We start from the raw sequence: 19,416 nt of genomic DNA on the forward strand, positions 1-19,416 counted from the left end.
TAGCCCATTCTCCCTCCCACAACCCCTCCGGTAACCCTCTGTTTGTTCTCCATATTTAAGAGTCTCTTGTTTTGTCCCCCTCCCTGTTTTTATATTATGTTTGCTTCCCTTCCCTTATGTTCATCTGTCCTGTGTCTTAAAGTCCTCATATGAATGAAGTCATTTATTTGTCTTTCTCTCGCTGACTACTTTTGCTTAGTATAATACCCTCTAGTTCCATCCACGTAGTTGCAAATGGCAAGATTTCATTCTTTCTGATTGCCAAGTAATACCCCATTGTGTGTGTGTGTGTGTGTGTGTGTGTGTGTGTGTGTATCACATCTTCTTTATCCATTCATCCGTGGATGATCATTTGGGCTCTTTCCATCCGAGTTTATATTAAGTGAAGCACTGAGCACAGTGCTACTGTTAAGATGCTTTTCCCCAACAACTGCTCGATCATGCAAATAGGAGTATCCCCTTTTTTACAATGAGGAATCACAATTCGGGGAAAACTGTGTAGTTCAAACCTTTTCACCCAAGTGCTTCTAAGGGGCGGGGTGTCCGAAGTGATTACCCATCGAAGTCCATGTTTTTAAAATTCCTTTTCATTTCAGTACCCGTAGGAATTTTGCTTTCTATATCCTAACACATACCTGGTGTTTCCCCCCAAATCGTGCTGAAACACTGACGCTAAGGGAAGATGAAACTGGGTTTTATCCACTGGCTTTGAGAACCTCTGGCACACAGCTAATGGGCCCTGAGGGCTCAGTTGTGAGGCCAAAGGACACTGACTTCGACTTAAGGATGAGGATGCCCCTTCCGGCACCTGCATGCCTCCTGCACGCCCAGACACCGAGAATACTGGCGGGCGAGGCCACGCCTCTTCCGGCCATAGCCCCGCTCCTTCCGCCGGAAGTCCCGCCTTCTGGCGCGATGCCCGCCGGGCGCTAGGCGCGTACCACTGAGCATCCCTGCGAAGGTGATGGGTCGGGTGTCACCGGATTGGCGCCGGCCTGTCTGAGGGCTTCTCAGCTTGAGCTCTTTTCTCCCGAGGCTCCCGGGTGGCCTTTCGGGGACTTTCACACTCTCCCCGGCCGCCGACTCTGCGGTCGCCCCCTCCAGATCCGGCAAGTGGCGCGGCCCGGGCGGGGCCTGAGGCGGCGGAGGGACGCGGAGCTGGTGAGGGGCGCTACTGGGGAGGGGTGGCGGACCCGGCGGAGTCAGGAAGAGGGGCTGGGGGCCCTGGGGCATCCTGGGGCCAGCCGGACCGCGGCCACCGCCTCGTGCTCCCTCCGGGCCCTTCGGGAGGCCGGTGCCCGGCGCGGCAGCGGGGTCCGCAGGGAGGGCTCCCTTCTCAGGGACCTAGCCTCACCGGGGACGGACAGACAGACCCACTTCCGGCTGCGACCGAGCCACTGACAGCCCCCAGCTCCCGAGAGAACCCTCCCTGACCGCATGACCTCCGGGCTCCCCGTCCCCTCCCAGGCGGGAGACACAGGTGCACACCCCGGCCCGGGAGAGACGGACCCGGGACGGAGCGCCTTCCTCTCTGCACACTGCTGGCTGCGGGGGTGTCGGTTACAGACTCGCTGACCCCGGGAGAGACGCTCTTCCCCTGTCCGCGCGGCTAGCGCCAGGAGGCACGCACCCCAGACTGGCCCACGGGCAGTTTGGGTGAGCATCCAGCCGTTCCCCTCCCACCAGAGTCCAGGGGTGGCAGGCTCAGCACCCGAGACCTCGTGGTTTACACCAGACTCCTTTCCAGCCAGGGCGGCCAGAACTCAGGGCCCCTGCCTGCTCCGGAACACCTCCCAGTACCACCCTGGCAGCTCCCTCGGAGGATTGTGGTCCTGCAGCGCCTGGCCTGCTGTGAAAGTTCTGGGGCCTGAGCGGACACCGCGGCTGCCTGTGATTAGGGTGGGCGGGACCTGGCCCTGACCTTTTCTTTGCAGGAATCTCCAGCCTTATCATGGACCCAGAGTGCTCCCAACTCCTCCCGGCTCTCTGTTCCGTTCTGGCAGACCCCAGGCAGCCTGTGGCAGATGACACCTGTTTGGAGAAGCTGCTGGACTGGTTTAAAACCATCACTGAAGCCGGTAAGGTGGAGGGTGCTGCTGTTGTCTTTTTGCCTAGAGGCCAGATGGTGCATGGGACTCCCCTGTCCAGGTGAAGGGGTGTCCATCTGGCTCCCTTCCTTCACATCCTGGAGATTCCACCTGGCTGGTTGGGAATACGTCCAGTTGAAGCCTGAGTGAATGAGCAGGAGAACTTGATCTTGACGTTGTTAGGCTGCTTCCAGCCCTGATTCAGGCCTCCTCTTGTCCATTTCACGCTAGAGGGCTGCAGAGGGCATAGACAAACTTACTTTGTTGTCATTGCACTTACTTGGTTGAAGAAATCTTTTCTTATTATGAAATTAATACGTATGCTTTAAACCTGGAGCAACACAAAGCCGTCAGGAGGAAAATTAAACCACCGGCAACTTGGTTAATTTCCTTCCAGCCTTTTTTCCTGACGTCATACAGCTGTATTTTTCTTTTCTCTTTTTTTAATTTTTTAATGTTTATTTTTGAGAGAGAGCAAGCGGGAGAGGGGCAGAGAGAGGGAGACACAGAGTCAGAAGCAGGTGCCAGGCTCTGAGCTGTCAGCACAGAGCCTGACGTGGGGCTTGAACCCATGAACCGCGAGATCATGACCTGAGCTGAAGGCGGATGCTAACCGACTGAGACACGCAGGTGCCCCCAGCTGCATTTTTCTTATAAAAATGAAGTCACACTGTAAATACAACTCAGTGTCGTGCTTTTTCTCTGTTAACCATTGCAGAGGGCATTTTCTCTGTGGAACACGTTGATTTTATTGACCGTGTGGCATTCCCTGTGTGCATGGACCATAATGGGTATAATCACACCACTGCTATTAGGTGGTTGTGTTTCTCAGGCTCCTTATCATAAATAATGCCGTAATGGCTTCTTGGCATGCACGTCTTTTCACGCAGATGTTTGATCTCTTGGCTGGTAATTGCCTTAGAGTAGATCCCGTACCGTTAATTTCTAATTGTTACTTTGGTTTATCCTGCACTTTTACTCTCTTTTGAGTTGAATATCTAAGTCTTTCTTGTTTTTTAATATAGGCACCCGAGGCTACACACTTTTCTGAAGGCATCATTTTAGCTGCGTCCTTCAAAATTACTTTTGCTGTAATTTATTTCCAACTATTTAATACTTTTTACTGAGATATTTATTCTTCATGCACAAATCATTTAAAAGGGTAATTTTTTAGATTTACAATATGGACTTTTTTCAGTGTTTTTATTATTGATTTCTAGTTTATTTCATTGGACTTAGAAACTGTTTATGTTTTGATTCCTTTGTATCGAGGCTTTTATCACGGCAGGGTACACAGTTTTCTCAGACGTTCTGTAGATTTCCCTATATGCTGCTGTTTCTGGTAATTGTAGAGTCCTCAGTTGTGACCTTGTTTGTAGTCAGAGTTTGCAATTTACTTTTAGACAGGTTTCTTTATTTGTTATTAAAATTTTTTTTTTTTTTTTTAGAGCACAAGTCGGGGAGAGGGACAGAGGGAGAGAGAGAATCTTAAGCAGGATCCACACTCAGCGAGGGAGTTCAATGTGGGGCTCAACCCCACAACCCCGGGATCGTGACCTGAGTGGGATGCTCAACTGACTGAGCCCCTGGACAGGTTTCTTTGAGATATGATTTACGTACCATGGAATTGACTCAAAGTGTGTAATTGATTGGTTTTTAGTGAACTCACGCACGGGGCGGTGCACTCATTGCCATGGTGTAATCCTGCAGCATTGTCGTCTCCTTAAGAGAAACTTGGTGCCCAGTAGCAGTTCACTTGCCCCCGCCGCCCCTCTCAGTTCACCCGCCCCACCCCCCACCCCCCGGCCTGTGCTCTGTGGTCCTTGTTGCTCCACACGATCAGAGAACTGGCTCCACGCTGGCTCCTTAGTCACGTCTCCGTTGTTCAAGCCTGCTGTCTTCCTGCTAATCGGTATGCTTGATTGTTTCCTGAGAGAGGTGAAGACCCTACCCTGAGGTGGTGGATTCAACCATTTGTCTTTGACGTCCTGCTTTTTCCTTGGCACACTGTGAAGTTAGCCTCGGTACGCGCAGGCTTAGACTGTTCCTTCTTTGACCAATGACTTTTTCCCTGAAGCACCGATAGTGCTTTTTGTTTCAAAGTCAGGTTTGTCAGATGTTCTCTTGCCGCGGCAACTCTTCGAAAGCAGGAACTGGCCCGAGCACCTGCGACGCCGTAAGCCCATCCTTTCTGTGCCGCTTCCTCGCTTCTCGGAAGCACCGTGCTGCCGGCCTGGTTCTTAACCGAAGATGAGCAGCTCTTTTAACAGACAGTCTGCTTCGTTTGTTTAGCTTATTGTTACGTTGGGACTATCTTCTCTCGTATTTTTAATTAATTACGAGGCCTTGTCTTTGTTTCTTTTTTCCTCCTTTTTTACTCTCCATTGGATTAATAAAGCTTTCGTTTTTAAGTTTTTCTTTCTTTGGTTTGGCAGTTATGCATTCCACTTTTGTTCGTTTGCAGTTACCTCCCCCACAAACTGGATGTAAAAAGTCAAAAGTTAACTAGAATCTCCATCTTCTGTTCCAACAACACAAGGATTTTAGGGCACTTTAATGCCAGCCAAGCACAAGCCTCTTTTTTATTGTTGTCTGGTATTCTGATTCCACCTTGTTTTAACCCCTGTCAAAAGTGATTTATTTAAAATTTTCACATTTGGTGCTTTTTTTTTTTGATATTCTAAAGCATATGCATTTTATTTATTTTTTAAAATTTAAATCCAAAATAGTTAACATATAGCGTAATAATAATTTCAGGAATAGAATTTAGTGATTCATCAGTTACATACAACACCCAGTGCTTATCCAGCAAGTGTCCTCCGTAATGTCCTTCTCCCATTTAGCCCATCACCCGCCCAGCTCCCCTCCAGCAACCCTCAGTTTGTTCTCTATATTTAAGAACTTCTTGTAGTTTGTTTCCCTCTTTGTTTTTATGTTATTTTTACTTCCCTTCCCTAATGTTCATTTGGTTTGTATCTTAAATTCCACATGTGTAGGACCATATGGTATTTATCTTTTTCTGACTTAATTTGCTTAGCATAATACACTCTAGTTCTATCCACGTTGTTGCAGATGGCAAGATTTCATTCTTTTTGATCGCTGCCGAGTAATATTCCACTGTATGTATAAACCACATCTTCTCTATCCATTCATCAGTCGATGCACATTTGGGCTTTTTCCATACGGTTCTTGTCAATAGCACTGCTATAAACATGGGTACCTTTGCCTCTTTGAATCAGCACTCCTGTATCCTTTGGATAAATACCTAGTAATGCAATTGCTGGGTCATAGGGTAGTTCTGTTTTTAATTTTTTGAGGAACCTCCACACTTTTCCAGAGTGGCTGCACCAGTTTGCATTCCCACCAACGGTGCAAGAGGGTTCCCATTTTCCACATCATCGTCAGCATCTGTTGTTTCCTGAGTTGTTAATTTTAGCCATTCTGACAGGTGTGAGGTGGTATCTCATTGTGGTTTTGATTTGTATTTCCCTGATGATGAGTGATGTGGAGCATTTTTTCATGTGTCGGTTGGCCATCTGGATGTCTTCTTTGGAGAAGTGTCTATTCGTGTCTTTTGCCCATTTCTTCACCGGATTATTTGTTTTTTGGGTGTTGAGTTTGATAAGTTCTTTTTCGATTTTGGATAGTAACCCTTTATCTGATACGTCATTTGCAAATATCTTCTCCCATTCTGTCGGTTCCTGCGTTTTAGTTTTGCTGATTGTTTCCTTTGCTGTGCAGAAACTTTTTATCTTGATGAGGTCCCAGTAGTTCATTTTTGTTTTTGTTTCCCTTGCCTCCGGAGACGTGTTGAGTAAGAAGTTGCTATGGCTGAGGTCAGAGAGGTTGTTGCCTGTGTTCTCTTCGAGGATTCTGATGGCTTCCTGTCTTCTGTTCAGGTCTTCTACCCATCTTGAGTTTGTGTCTCGTGTGGTCCACGTTTATTCTTCTGTATGTCACTGTCCAGTTTTCCCAGCACCATTTGCTGAAGAGACTTTTTTCCACTGGATACTCTTTCCTGCTTTGTCAAAGATAAGTTAGCCATATGTTTGTGGGTCCATTTCTGGGTTCTCTATTCTGTTCCATTTCTCTATGTGTCTGTTTTTGTGCCAGTACCATACTGTCTTGATGCTTACAGCTTTGTAACACAGATTGAAGTCCGGAATCGTGATGCCTCCAGCTTTGGTTTTCTTTTTCAGGATTGCTTTGGCTATTTGGGGTCTTTTCTGGTTCCATACAAATTTTAGAATTGTTTGTTCTAGCTTTGAGAAGAATGCTAGTGTTATTTAGATAGGGATTGCATTGAATATGTAGATTGCTTTGGGTAGTATTGACATTTTAACAATATTGTTCTAATCCATGAGTATGGGATGTTTTTCCATTGTTTTGTATCTTCCTCAGTTTCTTTCATAGGCTTTCTGTAGTTTTCAGTGTATAGATTTTTCATCTCTTTGGTTAGGTTATTCCTAGGTATTTTATGGGTTTTGGTGCAGTTGTAAATGGGATCGATTGCTTGATTTCTTTCTGCTCCTTCATTATTGGTGTATAGAAATACCACCGATTTCTGTGCATTCGTTTTATATTCTGTGACTTTGCTGAATTCATGGATCAGTTCTGGCCGTTTTTAGGTGGAAACTTTTGGGCTTTCCATATAGGGTATCGTGTTGTCTGCAAAGAGTGAAAGTCTGACTTCCTCCTGGCCGATTTGGATGCCTTTTATTTCTTTGTGTTGTCTGATTGCTGAGGCTAGGACTTCCAACACTGTATTGAATAACTGTGGTGAGAGTGGACATCCGTGTCGTGTCCCTGACCTTAGTGGGAAGGCTGTCCATTTTTCCCCGTTGAGGATGATGTTAGTGGTGGGTCTTTTGTATATGACCTTTATGATCTGGAGGTATGATTCTTCTATCCCTATTTTCTTGAGGGTTTTTATAAAAAAGGATGCTGTAGGGGCGCCTGGGTGGCGCAGTCGGTTAAGCGTCCGACTTCAGCCAGGTCACGATCTCGCGGTCCGTGAGTTCGAGCCCCGCGTCGGGCTCTGGGCTGATAGCTCGGAGCCTGGAGCCTGTTTCTGATTCTGTGTCTCCCTCTCTCTCTGCCCCTCCCCCGTTCATGCTCTGTCTCTCTCTGTCCCAAAAATAAATAAAAAACGTTGAAAAAAAATTAAAAAAAAAAATAATAATAAAAATAAAAAAGGATGCTGTAATTTGTCAAAAGCTTTTTCCGCATCTGTTAAGAGGATCATGTGGTTCTTATCCTTTCTTTTATTAATGTGATGTGTCACATTGATTGGTTTGCAGATATTGAACCAGCCCTGCATTCCAGGAATAAATCCTACTTGATCGTGATGAATAATTCTTTTAATGTATTGTTGGATCCGGTTTGCTAGTATCTTGTTGAGAATTTTTGCATGTATATTCATCAGGGAAATTGGTCTGTAGTTCTCCTTTTTAGTAGGGTCTTTGGTTTTGGGATCGAGGTAATGCTGGCTTCATAGAATGAGTTTGGAAGTTTCCCTTCCATTTCTATTTCTGGAACAGCTTCAAGAGAACAGGCGTTAACTCTTCTTTAAGCGTTTGGTAGAATTCCCCGGGGAAGCCATCTCTTGTCTGTTAGGGGATTTTTGATTATTGATTCAATTTCTTTACTGGTTATGGGTCTGTTCAAATTTTCTATTTCTTCCTGTTTCTAGGTAGTGTATATGTTTCTAGGAATTTGTCCAATTTGTCCAGATTGCCCAATTTGTTGGCGTATAATTGTTCATAGTATTCTCTTATTTTGTTTTTATTTCTGCTGTGTCGGTTGTGATCTCTCCTCTTTCGTTCATGATTTTATTTATTTGGGTCCTTTCCTTTTTCTTTTTGATCAATCTGGCTAGGGGTTTTTATCAATTTTGTTAATTCTTTCAAAGAGCCAGCTCCTGGTTTCATCAGTCCGTTCTGTTTTTGTTTTGTTTTGTTTTTTATTTCTGTATCATTGATTTCTGCTCTAATTATTTCCCTTCTTCTGCTGGTTTGGGGCTTTGTTTGCACTTCTTTTTCTAGCGCTTTTACATGTAAGGTCACGTGTCTTTGAGACCTTTCTTCCTTCTTTAGGAAGGCCTGGATTGCGATACACTACCCTCTTATGACCGCGTTTGCCACATCCCAAAGGTTTGGGGCTGTCGTGTTTTCATTTTCATTGGCTTCCATGTAATTTTTAATTTCCTCTTTAATTTCTTGGTTAACCCATTCATTCGTTAGCAGGATGTTCTTTAGTCTCCAAGTATTCATGGTCTTTCCAAATTTTTTCTTGTGGTTGATTTCAAGTTTCATAGCGCTGTGGTCTGAAAATAGGCAAGGTATGATCTCGATCTTTTTTTACTTAAGGGCTGATTTGTGTCCCAGTATGTGATCTATTCTGGAGAACGTTCCATGTGCACTGGAGAAGAATGTATATTCTGCTGCTTTAGGATGAAATGTTCTGAAAATATCTGTTAAGTCCGTCCGGTCTAGTATGTCATTCAAAGCCATCGTTCCCTTGTTGATTTTCTGCTTAGATGGTCTGTCCTTTGCGGGAAGTGGGGTGTTGAAGTCCCCTACTGTTATGGTACTATTATCAACGAGTTTCTTTATGTTTGTGATTAATTGATTTACATATTTGGGTGCTTCATGTTGTAAATATTTACAGTTGTTAGATCTTCTTGGTGGATAGACTCCTTCATTACAATATGATGCCCTTCATTTCTTGTTGCGTGTTTATTGTGAAATCTTGCTTGTCTGATATGAGTATGGCTACTCCAGCTTTCTTTTGACCATTAGCACGATAGATGGTTCTCCATCCCCTTTAAATCGGCGCTTTTTAGATTTGCCCACATGTTTACTGGTTTCTTTGATTCGTGCTTCTCTAATCTTCACGCTGTTCTCTTTCGTTCTTAGTGAACCACATTCTCTGGTAGTTATTTCAGCAAGGGCCTCCCAACCGGAAACTGCCCGCCTTTGCCCCACAGTTCCCTTTCCCCCTCTTGGCGCTTCTGAACAGCAGCGTGGCCGAGTAGACGTCTCAGATGTCTTCGTTGTCCTTCCTTGCATTGAGTGCTCTTGGTTTAAGAAGAAAGTATCCATTTGAGAGGTAGAGAGGGTCTTCTGCTTTAACTTGCATTCCTTTTGTAATCAGCAAGATAGATCGCCTTCGGGTTTGCTGGTCCTTGCCCCTCCGCTGTGTCGGAGGTGACAGCTGTCTAGTCTGTGCCCTCTCGCTGCGTTGAAGCGCCGACTCCTTTGTTGCGGTCATTGCGAATACTTTCGCCCAGAGCGATTACTAAATCCGGCCACGGGAGAGGAGGTCTGGGGGTTGCCCGAAGAACCGGCCTCGAGGGAGAGTTGATCACTGGGCCTCAGTGACACTCCTCCCGGCCGGGCCCTCCTGCAGGGTCCAGCCTGCTGTTGTTACAGGAGAACCCCTGCCTGCTGGGGCTGCTCTGCCACGTGCTGAAGCCCCAGGACCTGAGTCCCAGAGTCCTCGCCTTCTCCCTCCGCCTCGCGGGCATGCTTGCAGCCCAGGAAGATTGCTTCCAGTACCTTCAGGTGAGCCTGGGCCCTCCCACCGAGAGCCCCACCGGGAAGTACACGGCTTTCTTCTGCAGGCGCACAGAGCAGCGGCGGCTGTCGTGACCCTTGGGTCTCTGAGACGTGGCTTGCCCCATGTTTTGACGTGCACCACGGGATTTTTTTCCTCAGCGTAATCCTTCTTTGAAAAACTGACCGGGAATGACGGGATGAAGGGGTAGAGTTTTTGAAGTAACACAGAGCTGGGGTTGACTCAGCTCTGACACCTGCCCTCCGAGCCTCAGTGTCTTCCTGTGACGGAAGGAGAGCTGGCGTGTCACGTAGACCGTCACGAGGCTTAACCGAGAGCATCTGTCCAGCACTTAGTCCTGTGGGACGGATGAGTGAGGGCCTAGTGAGGATTTCTACTGAGTAATAAGGCAGGGGGCTTGGAGAGCCGCCCCCCCCCCCCCCCCCCCCCGCCCCAGCTGTGCGTCCAACAGCTCTTCACAGTCCCGGGCGGGCACAGTGGGGTTTGTGAGGCGACGCCTGCCATACGCCTGTCTGGCCCTGTGACGGCACCCCTGGCTCCTCGGAGCCTCACGGCTCACCTGAAGGCTCACCAGCTTCCTCTGGCGCAGTGCGTGAGGGGCCCCGGGGAGGCCATGCCGGGATGGAGTCGCTCGAAGAGGGGACAGTAGCGGGGAGGGATGTGTCCTCTCAGTAACTCCGGGTGCCGTTCTCGGACGCTGCTGGCTTGGGCGATGCGGTCTCCCGAGAGGCACAGCCCGGCACCGACCGGCCCGCCGTGGGACCCACCACAGCGTTCCGGGGCGCGCCTTTGCTGTTCTCGTGGGATCGTACGCTAACCCTCACGTGCCTGCAGAGCTTGCAGCTTAGCTCTTCAGGGTTTGCAAGGTCACTTTCATTCCATCCTAGGAGCCCTGGCCAGTCGGCAGATCAGCACTCTTTATCTCTATTTCCTAGACAAGGGAATGCCGGGGGGCTTAGTGCGAGAACCCCGCAGAAGCGGCAGAACTCACACTAGACCCTAGAGAGTCTGCTGCTGGCTGTAAGCAGGGACGAGGGGCCCAGGCCGGGTGCGGGCTCTCAGTCGGCAGCGAAAGGCTGCCCTCCTGTCTGCTGGGCCCGCAGCACTGGGCTGGCCTCCTGTCCCTTTGTCAGCTGCCCCTTCACAGCCCCACGGGCTCCTGGTCAGCCAGTTGTTCAGCGGGGGCCAGCATCTAGGCGGGGAACCTACAGACCAACGATGCAGGGAAGGGGGTGGCAGAGTCTTTGTGCTGCCCGCTGGCTACGATCTGCCCTGGGGAGGGGCTGTACCTGTAGGAGGGTCCCCCTTGGGTGACCGCAGATCCACTGCCAGTGGCGCCCCTCTGGGGCCCACGGCCATCATAGAATTAGACTCTTAGCCGTAGGGGATTGGAATCTGTCTCTTGAGTCTTGTCCCTTATCCTGGAGTCTGAGGTGATTGGACAGTTCCTGTACCTTGAGGGTCGGCCATCGTTGAGCAGGACGCCCTGTGGCCCAGGCAGGGCGCAGGCTTTGACCACATTTCTTTTGCGGGGGTAGGAGAGGCTCAGAGTGAATAACTGCTCCAGCGAGCAGCTCTGTTCGTAAGAGGCAGCATCAGGCTTCCCTCGTGTCGTGTGGAAACCCAGGAGTGAACAAGGATGTGATGCCCGTGGTAGGAAGTGTAGGACGGTGTGTGATTGTACCGTACGTGTCCCTAAGCCAGTGGAGCTTGAGTGGGGAGTTAGCCACTGCCGGCTTGCGGGGGTGGTGTCAGCTTTGTGGGGGCAGTGGGCTCGCAGCTGGGTTGTAAAGGTTTGAACAGGTGCAGGGAGCGGGGCCTGACGCAGGTGTGCGGGGCATCGGGGCGGGGGGACACCTGGAGGAGGGTGGCCGCTTTGGTGGACCCACATGCCAAACTCAGGAGTTCGGTGGTCTGTGGAGACCGTTGAGACCCCGTGAGCACAATGTCACGGTCACAGGTGGACGTTTGGAGACGGAGCTCGTGGTTCTGTTTTCAGGGCGAGGATTTCTGAAGTAAACCGACAGGAGTGACGGACCTTTGTTTACAACCCCGTTCTTCCCCAAAAGCTGTGTCCTGCAAGGCAGACCTGGCATTGCTGGGGCTGGTGTGGCTGTGCCGGTGGCCACTGCCACTTCCCGGAGGCACGGCTGCCTGGGGGCTTTTCGTGTGGCAGTGATTGAGAGAGCTCCCCGAGGAAGTGCCTCGACCAGCCCTGAATGGTAGAAAAGCCACCTCTGAAGTGCCCGTCTCCCAGGAACCTGCCCAGGTCACCGCTTCCTTCTCCGCTTCCCAGCAGGGGGAGTTGCTGCCCAGGCTCTTTGGGGAGGCAGGACCCCTCGGAGGCGCCGCCTGGACCGCCCCCAGCGTGCGCAGCGGCTGGATCCAGGGCCTGCGCTCCCTGGCGCATCACCCCAGTGCCCTGTGCTTCCTGGCCGACTGTGGTGAGTGCCCTGCCTGGTCCGGTTCCTGCCTGTGGCCTGGCCGCGCCTGTGCGGCCCCAGGGAGATCATTGCAACGTGCTGGGCCTCGTCTCCTCTTCTGTGAAAGCGGCTGTGCTATCGCGGGGCTGTTGTGAGGAGCATGTGGGGTAGCCGGGTGGCGGGGGGGGGGGGGGGGGGGTGGGGAAGGGGCGGTTAGAGGCCCTTCGAGGTCACTGCAGTGTGCTTCAGCTCGGAGGTCAGACCCAGCAGGTCAGGTGGTTTTGAAACTCATTAGAATCAAAAGCTTCCTTCCAAGGGTCTGGAAATCTCCATTCCTGTTCCTCTGCCTCTGAGCAGAGGGGAGGCGGGGCCCTCGCGGTGCCTCCTGGGGCTTGCGGCGTTCATGCTGTTCCCCTGAGGCTCTGAAGTTAAAGCAGCTTTGGATTCTGTTCCAGCTGAACCCCGTTTTCTTCTCTCCCTGTCCCTGTCCCCAACCCCAGGTGCCGTTGACACCATCTTCTCCCTGCAGGGAGATTCCAGCCTGTTTGTGGCCTCGGCAGCTGGGCAGCTCCTGGTGCACATCCTGGGCTTGTCTCTGCAAGGTGCAGCTGAGGGACACCCTGGCCTGCAGACTGGTGATTGGCCAGTGTGTGCCCAGAAGATAGTGAGTCACATCGAGGAGTCCCTGCGCTCCGCAGCCACCCCGCAGATCACACAGGCTCTAAACGTGCTGACCACCACTTTCGGGCACTGCCACGACCCTTGGACGCAAGTCCTGTGGGTGCGGCTGAGTCCCCTTGTGGCCTGTCTGCTCGAGAAAGACCCCGTCCCCGCTGCACACTCGCTCGTGGATCTCCTCCTCAGCGTGGCCCGGTCAGTCCCCTGGGGTGCAGCTGGGAGTGGGCAGGAGTTAGGGGTGCTCGTTTCCCTGGGAAGCCTTAGAGTGGCTGTTACACCTGGGGCCACCGCCGGCGGCAGAGGGAATGCCAGAGGGGGTCTGAAAGCCCTCACACCTAGAAAGGCTCCGTCTCAGCTGGGCGTGCGTGGCCCCGGGGCTGTGGCAGTCCCACTGGACACTGCACGGGCTTTGGGGGACAGGACAGAGAAGTAACTTACTTTCTGGGGTCCTCTGCAGTTCTCCGGTGCTGAGTTCGTCCAGCTGTGGCCTGTGGGAGACTTTAGCACAGACTCTGAGCCATCTGAGCCCCACCCAAGCAGGGCCATTGGCTTTGGGGATCCTGAAACTGCAGGAGTGGTAAGGATTGGGGTTTATTTTGCGCAAGGACAGGCAGAGAGAGGTCTCAGCCCCTGCCTGGGGGCCGGGGGGCTTTCAGGGAGCTCCTGAAACTAAAGAGTCGGAGGTGGCCGTCGGCAGTGTGGCCTGGTGGGATATCAGTTACTACAGAGGCACTGCCGTCTGCTGTGGCTTCCTGCACGCTGCAGCGACAGAATAACTACTTCAGACACGAGCTTTAGAGGCTCCCCGGAGATAGAGCAGACTCTGAGCTGCTCTGCTCAGAGCAGGGCTAGGTTCGTACCCAGGGTCCGCTCTCTCTGCCGCCCCCTGCTTCCCTCCCCTCCCCAGCGGCCTTAGCTTATAGATCCTGGGCTGCCATGGTGTGCATGGCGCTGGGGCCCTGGGACAGTAGGGGGGACCCAGTGGGCAGGAGAGGCTGGCCAGCTTCCTGCAGGTAAGGGAAGGATGCCTGAGTCCAGAGATGGGAAGAACGAGGAGGTCATTGTAGGGTTGTGGGCAGATGAGAGGTGGTCGTGTTGGCCCAGATTGGGGGTGAAAGTCACCACAGGACCCACTCACCAGAGGGGCTGTGTATCTGACGTGGGCCTGGCTCTCAACTCCAGGCTCTCCGGGTGTTCACGAGGAGGTAGTGGCTGAAAGGGGAGGACCGGGCAGCCCCCGGGGCAGAATTGTGTGCTGGCTGAGTCCCCCACCCCACCCTGAGCCCGAGGACTTGGGAGACAGAGCAGCAGCGACTCTCCCGGGAGGTGGGGCCTCCCGTCCCTTGGTCCTGAGCGGGCACTGTCCCCTGGAGCACGTGTGATGAGGCCTTCCTTCCTAGGGCTGTTCCTGGGGCCTGGGGAGGTGCTCCTGTGGGGTCCCGCGTTGGTGGCCTGCATGCCAGTGGCCTGAGTGCCGGTCACAGTGCTTGAAAAGAAGCTGTTTCTCAAGGGAGCGTCCAGAGTCCCAGCACTGCCTCTTTGCCCCAGACTTGCTGGGGATGTTAGAGGGGTAGTAGCCACCTCACCCCAGGGTCGGGAAAGGGCACTCACCGTGTCCTCTGTGCTCAGTCCACAGGCGTTGAGGGCCCAGGCCTTTGCTGTCCTCCTCCAGCCCCTGACCTGTGTCCTTGAAGCCACCGCTCAGGCCCCCGGACTCCTAGGTATGCTGCTTCCTGAGGGTGGGCGGGTGCAGGAGGGCAGCCCCCGAGGGCCCTGGGCACGTCCTTGGTGTGGGGGCAGGCGGCTCGCTGCCCCCACTGACTGTGCAAGTGGTGGAGGGGAGCCTGTTGTCACACACGTGGCTGCTGCTCCTCTCGTGTCCCTACCCTGGAATTAGCGGGGCAGCCTCGCCCCCCGCGGGCGTCATCTCACGTGGCCCCAGAACAGCTGGGTGGTTACACGGGCCTGTACCACATGCTGGTTCCCGACCCAGGACAGGCACATGCTGGCATCTAGACCTGGTGCATCTAGACTCTGTGACCGGGGCAGGGCGACCGCCCCTCCCGTACTTGTCTTGCTTCAGCCACACAGTGTGTTGAGGACTAGCGAAGGGGACCCAGGGGTGCCTGGTGGCCCCGTGCCGAGCGCAGAGACGAATGTCCTGAGCAGCGGTATCGGCCCAAGAACGGGCTGTGGGCAGAGCTGGGCTCTACTGCTCGGGCGCCCGGCAGACAGGCTCAGAGCCCAGGTCTGGCCAGCCCATGTCAGCCTGGGCACGTCACCCGCTGGGAAGCTGTGGTCCTGGTCTTCAGCGTGGGGTGACGGCCACAGGGCCCGTGGCCGGCAGCCAGGCCTTCAGTGGCTACACGGGAGGCGCCGCTGATGAGAGCTCCTTCTGGCTTGGCTTCCAGACTCGTTGGACGGTACCGGGGGCGCTTCCGTGACGGTGGACACGCTCCTCCCCTCCAAGGTGGCCTGTGTGGGTCTCCTGTGCCGGACGCTGGCCCACCTGGAGCTGCTGCAGCCACTGGTAAGCGTGGCCCCGGCCTGCGTCCGCGGCAGCAGCAGGACCCGGGCCTGCACTGACCTTCCCTCTCTCCCAGCCCCAGCGCCCCTCACCCTGGCCTCAGGCGCCCCTGCTTGGCGCCACGGTGACGATACTGCGGCTCTGCAGTGGTTCGGCGACCCCCACCTCTGACGCGGGGGGCCACCTCTGTGCGTTCCTGGTGGGCTGTGTGCGGGTCCAGCGAGCGGCCCTCGATTTCCTGGGGACGCTGTCTCAGGGGACAGGTGAGGAAGAGTGCCCCCCCCCCCCCCCCCCCCCCCCCCCCGCCCCGGGCCCCGCTTGCCTGCCGCTAGCTGCACCTGGGGCTGCCGTCCTCTGTGTCTTCTCTAGGGCACAGCGGGTTCAGCTGGCCGGTGGGTTCTTTCCCCTGCTCTCCTTGGGTTGACACACTCTGCTGGGGAGGCCCCTGGAAGGGAAGGTCGGGTGCTTCATCTGTCTGTCTCAGGTCCCCGAGAGCTGGTGACACAGGTGTTCGCTGTCCTTCTGGAATATCTCACAAGCCCAGACTCCAGCCCCACGGTACAGGCACAGGGTGTGGCGGGGAGGGCTGGGAGGGGGAGGAGCGTGGGGAGGAGGGGGAAGCGCGTGGGGAGAACCTCTGCAGGCCGCTCAGGACAGGGCCTTCTGTGGGGCCAGAGTCGCTCCTTAAGGTGAATTTGGAGGGGCGGGCAGTGGCACGGGGACTGTCCGGGGCTGGTGAGGACCATGGGCCATGGAAAGCAGAGAATTCTCTGTGACGGAAGGACTCTAGAGCCGGGCCGCCCTGCACTTGGGATCTAAACTCCATCAGCGTTTGCCACCTGCCATCAAGCAGGCAGTTAGAGACTGGGACAAGAGGCCTGGTGGGTTCCTGGGGCTCTGAGGAGAGGAGGCCTTGGAGAGTTTCTGGGTCTTGGTGCGGAAATCCTGTCTCCCCGGTAGTGGGGCATCCTGCTGAGAGCTGCCACGTCCTGTCTCGTGACCCGGGATGCCCGTTTAGCCGCTGCCCGGTGCTTCTGCCTTGGAAAAATGAAACGCAGTGCTTCCTTCTTCCTGAGCCTGGGGTCCCACCTTGTGCCCCTGAGCAGGGGAAGGAGCACAGCGGGGGCAGATGGGGGCAGGCAGGCAGGCCAGCTCGCCCCTCACCGGTCCTGGCCCTGCAGCCCTGCTTTGCCTGCTCCAGGTTCTGAAGAAGGCCTTCCAGGCCACGTTCCGGTGGCTCCAGAGTTCACCTGAGACCCCTGGCTGCAGTGATTTGGATCCCCACGCCCAGCTGTTCCTAAGAGGTAGCCTGGCCCTGCCCGGGGACACCGGAGCGGGTCGTGGGTGTGGGGCAGCCCGGGGTAAGGCGGGTCTGGCCTGGGCCGCCCTGAGCTGCCCCTCCCGCTGCAGAACTTCTCCCTGTGCTGCCTAAGCGCCTGTGCAGCCCCTGCTGGGAGGTGAGGGACTCTGGCCTCGAGTTCCTGACCCAGATGATCGGACACTGGGGAGGTGAGTGCAGGGGCACGCGGGGGTGGCTGCGGGAGGGCGGGCTCAGCCTGAGCACACTGGTTGTTTCCTGTTGGCTTTGGGAACCCAACCGCCTAGGCTGCCCTTGGGGAAGGAGGGAAGGAAGGAAGGTACAAGTTCAGCCCTTGGTCACAGCTGGTCGTGGTCGCTTGGACCCCTAGGGCAGGCTGGCTTCAGACGCGCACTCCTCGCTTCCGAGGTGCCCGAGCTCACCGAGCAGCTCCTGAGAGACCCTGAGAGTTACGTCCGTGCAAGCGCAGTGGCCGCCATGGGACAGCTCTCCAGCCAGGGGCTGCGCGTCACCCCCGCCAGCCCCGAACACCCAGGGGGCCAGCAGGTAGGAGGTGGTGGGTCCCGAGGCCAGGTAGTTCACGTCCGGCCGTTGTCTTCACCCTCAGGGTCCAGTGGGTCACCACCCAGTCATGGGTGGTCTGGGGCCAGGGGCCAGTCGGCCGCATCACCTGAGTCTCTGGCTCTGCTTCTAAGTACCCCTGTCACTCGGGCGTGGTCACCTCCCTCTTCAATACGTGAGCGAATGGAGGGCCGCGGGGAAAAGCAGCACTAGCCCCCAGACCCGCCGGAGGTGCTCGTCAGCAGGAGCTCTGGCTTCTGCGCTCCCCTCCCACTGTCTCTCGCTCTGTCCTTCAGAAGAGCCTGCTCGCGGAGCTCCTGCACATCCTGTCCACAGACTCGGAGGGATTCCCCCGGAGGGCTGTCATGCACGTCTTCACCCAGTGGCTGAGGGACGGGCACGCCGACGTGGCAGGGGACACGGAACGGTTTGTGGCCAGGGTGCTCCAGGTGGCGAGCCAGGATCTGGACTGGGAGGTCCGGGCTCAGGGCCTTGAGCTGGCACTGGTGTTCCTGGAGCAGACGCTGGGCCGACCCAGCTCCCACTGTCCCTATGCCGTGACCCCGCCCGTGGCGGCCCCGCCGAGCCCACTGGCCCAGGCCCTGCGGCCACTCTGCCGAGTGCAGCTCTTCGAGTTTGCCTTTCGTGCCTTGTTTGACTGTGACCGACCCGTGGCTCAGAAGTCCTGTGACCTTCTCCTCTTCCTGAGGGCCCAGACTGCTTCCTACAGCGGCCCGCAGGGGTCCGGGAGTGTCCCTGAGGTGGCCTCTGTGGAGTCCGCCCTGCAGAGGTGGCAGGCAGGTGATCAGGGCCAGCCGCTGGGGTACCTGGAGCCCGAGGTCGTGGTGGCTGTGCTGAGGTCTATGGACCTGGAGGGCCTTCGGGGCGTGTTGGCCGAGAGCAGCGACCGCGTAGAAAAGAGCCCTCAGTCGCTCCTGCAGGACATGCTGGCCACGGTGGGCGCTCTGGGGGAGGACGAGGCGGACTGCTACTGAGGCAGCCTCCCCGGGCCTCCCCTTACGGCCCTTCTTTGCGACCCTGTCACCCAGAGAGCTCTAGCCTGGCTGCACGAGGGACCTCTTGGGGAGGCCAGGACCAGGTGAGACCAGCAAGGCTGAAGAGTCCCTTTTGATGTACTATTAAAGAAGAGGCTTATTTTTTACTCAAAATAAACGGCGTTTGGTCCCGCCGCTGAGCCGGCCTGTGTTTGGAGGCTGCCCCGGGGTAGGTGCGAGTGCCAGACCCAGGGGGCTTTGGAGAAGCGACTGAGGAGGGATTTCTTGGCCGGACAGGCGTGTGCTTCATGGGAGTACGTGTTGGGGGTCTCCACTTGGACCCCACTGTGCCCCAGGGGTGCCCAGGTGTCAGAGAGACAGTGGCTTGGGCAGGAGAGCATTCAGCCCTGGGTTCCGGCCCCTTGTGATAGTGACCCCGGGTCGGATCGAGGCCAGGTTCCCAGCCTCTGAACCCCCGGGATCACTGTCAGGTTGTAGTGATTCAGAGTCTGCTGTCTCTACTGAGCAGGCAGGGAGAGCTGCTGGTGGCGACACCAGGCCAGTACCCAGGGGGCCACACGGCTGCACCAGTCCTAGCTCTGCCGTCTCTGGGCTGGGTGACCCTGGGCTCATCACTTCCTCTTAGAACCTGTTTTGTCATCTGTAAGATGGAGAATCTCCCGTTGGCCTCCCGGCGGTAAGTGTCCTGGTGTTCTAAAGCAGCCGGCGTGGTCAAAGAAGACACTGCAGATGGAATTTAGAAATATTTCCGACGAAATAAAAGTGAAAATACAGCTTATCAAGGTTTGTGGGATGAAGCAGTGCTCAGCCCTCTGAGTTTACAGCATTGAATGCAGAGATTAGGAAAGAGGGAACATCTAAAATCAATAGGTTTCTACCTTAGGTGACTAGAAGAAGAAGATCCAATTAAGTCTAAAGCAGGAAAATAAAAATTAGAACCAAAATCAGTTAAAATTGAGAATGAAGTCAAAAGAAAAAATCATCCAAACCAAAACATTATTTGAAGAGATCAATAAAATTGATAAGCCTCTAGCCAGTCTGACTGAAAGAGAGGGGATACAAATCACTAATAGCAATGAAAAGGCCCCTCGCTGCAGGTCCCGTGGAAATTGAAAAAATAAAGGAATAGTGAAGGAATATTGTGAACAGCTTTGGGCCCACAGGTTGGGTGACCTAGATGAGACAGACCGATTCCTTGAAAGAAGCAAGTTGCCAAAAGTCACACAAG

General features: G+C 54.3%; 1 protein-coding gene across 6 annotated transcripts; it reads left to right on the forward strand.

Annotated features, from left to right (window-relative positions):
- Positions 1-907: 907 nt before the first annotated feature.
- On the forward strand, positions 908-18,367 carry BRAT1 (BRCA1 associated ATM activator 1). Of its 6 annotated transcripts, none has more exons than XM_040455751.1 (14): positions 908-1,161; positions 1,935-2,078; positions 9,498-9,652; positions 11,962-12,109; positions 12,589-12,961; positions 13,224-13,343; positions 14,396-14,487; positions 15,178-15,296; positions 15,370-15,556; positions 15,778-15,851; positions 16,495-16,597; positions 16,704-16,802; positions 16,982-17,157; positions 17,469-18,367. In XM_040455751.1, exons 2-14 carry the CDS (start codon positions 1,952-1,954, stop codon positions 18,165-18,167), a joined length of 2,472 nt encoding a protein of 823 aa, XP_040311685.1. In that variant the 5' UTR covers positions 908-1,161; positions 1,935-1,951; the 3' UTR covers positions 18,168-18,367. The 6 variants fall into 6 exon arrangements, with proteins under 6 accessions (XP_040311685.1, XP_040311688.1, XP_040311684.1 ...); XM_040455754.1 differs by having other exon boundaries at positions 1,023-1,161; positions 2,004-2,078; XM_040455750.1 differs by lacking the exon at positions 908-1,161 and adding an exon at positions 1,185-1,656 and having other exon boundaries at positions 1,748-2,078.
- Positions 18,368-19,416: the final 1,049 nt, after the last annotated feature.

This window comes from Herpailurus yagouaroundi, unplaced genomic scaffold (genome assembly GCF_014898765.1).
Source record: "Herpailurus yagouaroundi ecotype Mexico unplaced genomic scaffold, PumYag 216, whole genome shotgun sequence".
Lineage (NCBI taxonomy): Eukaryota > Metazoa > Chordata > Mammalia > Carnivora > Felidae > Herpailurus > Herpailurus yagouaroundi.

What these genes read in the sequence shown, in the direction of transcription:
- BRAT1 (XM_040455751.1), top strand. Translation starts at nt 1,952, where the DNA reads ATGGACCCAGAGTGCTCCCAACTCCTCCCGGCTCTCTGTTCCGTTCTG. An exon ending in TAAAACCATCACTGAAGCCG is followed by an intron (nt 2,079 to 9,497) that starts GTAAGGTGGAGG and finishes GCCCTCCTGCAG; the next exon opens with GGTCCAGCCTGCTGTTGTTA. An exon ending in TCAGGCCCCCGGACTCCTAG is followed by an intron (nt 14,488 to 15,177) that starts GTATGCTGCTTC and finishes CTTGGCTTCCAG; the next exon opens with ACTCGTTGGACGGTACCGGG.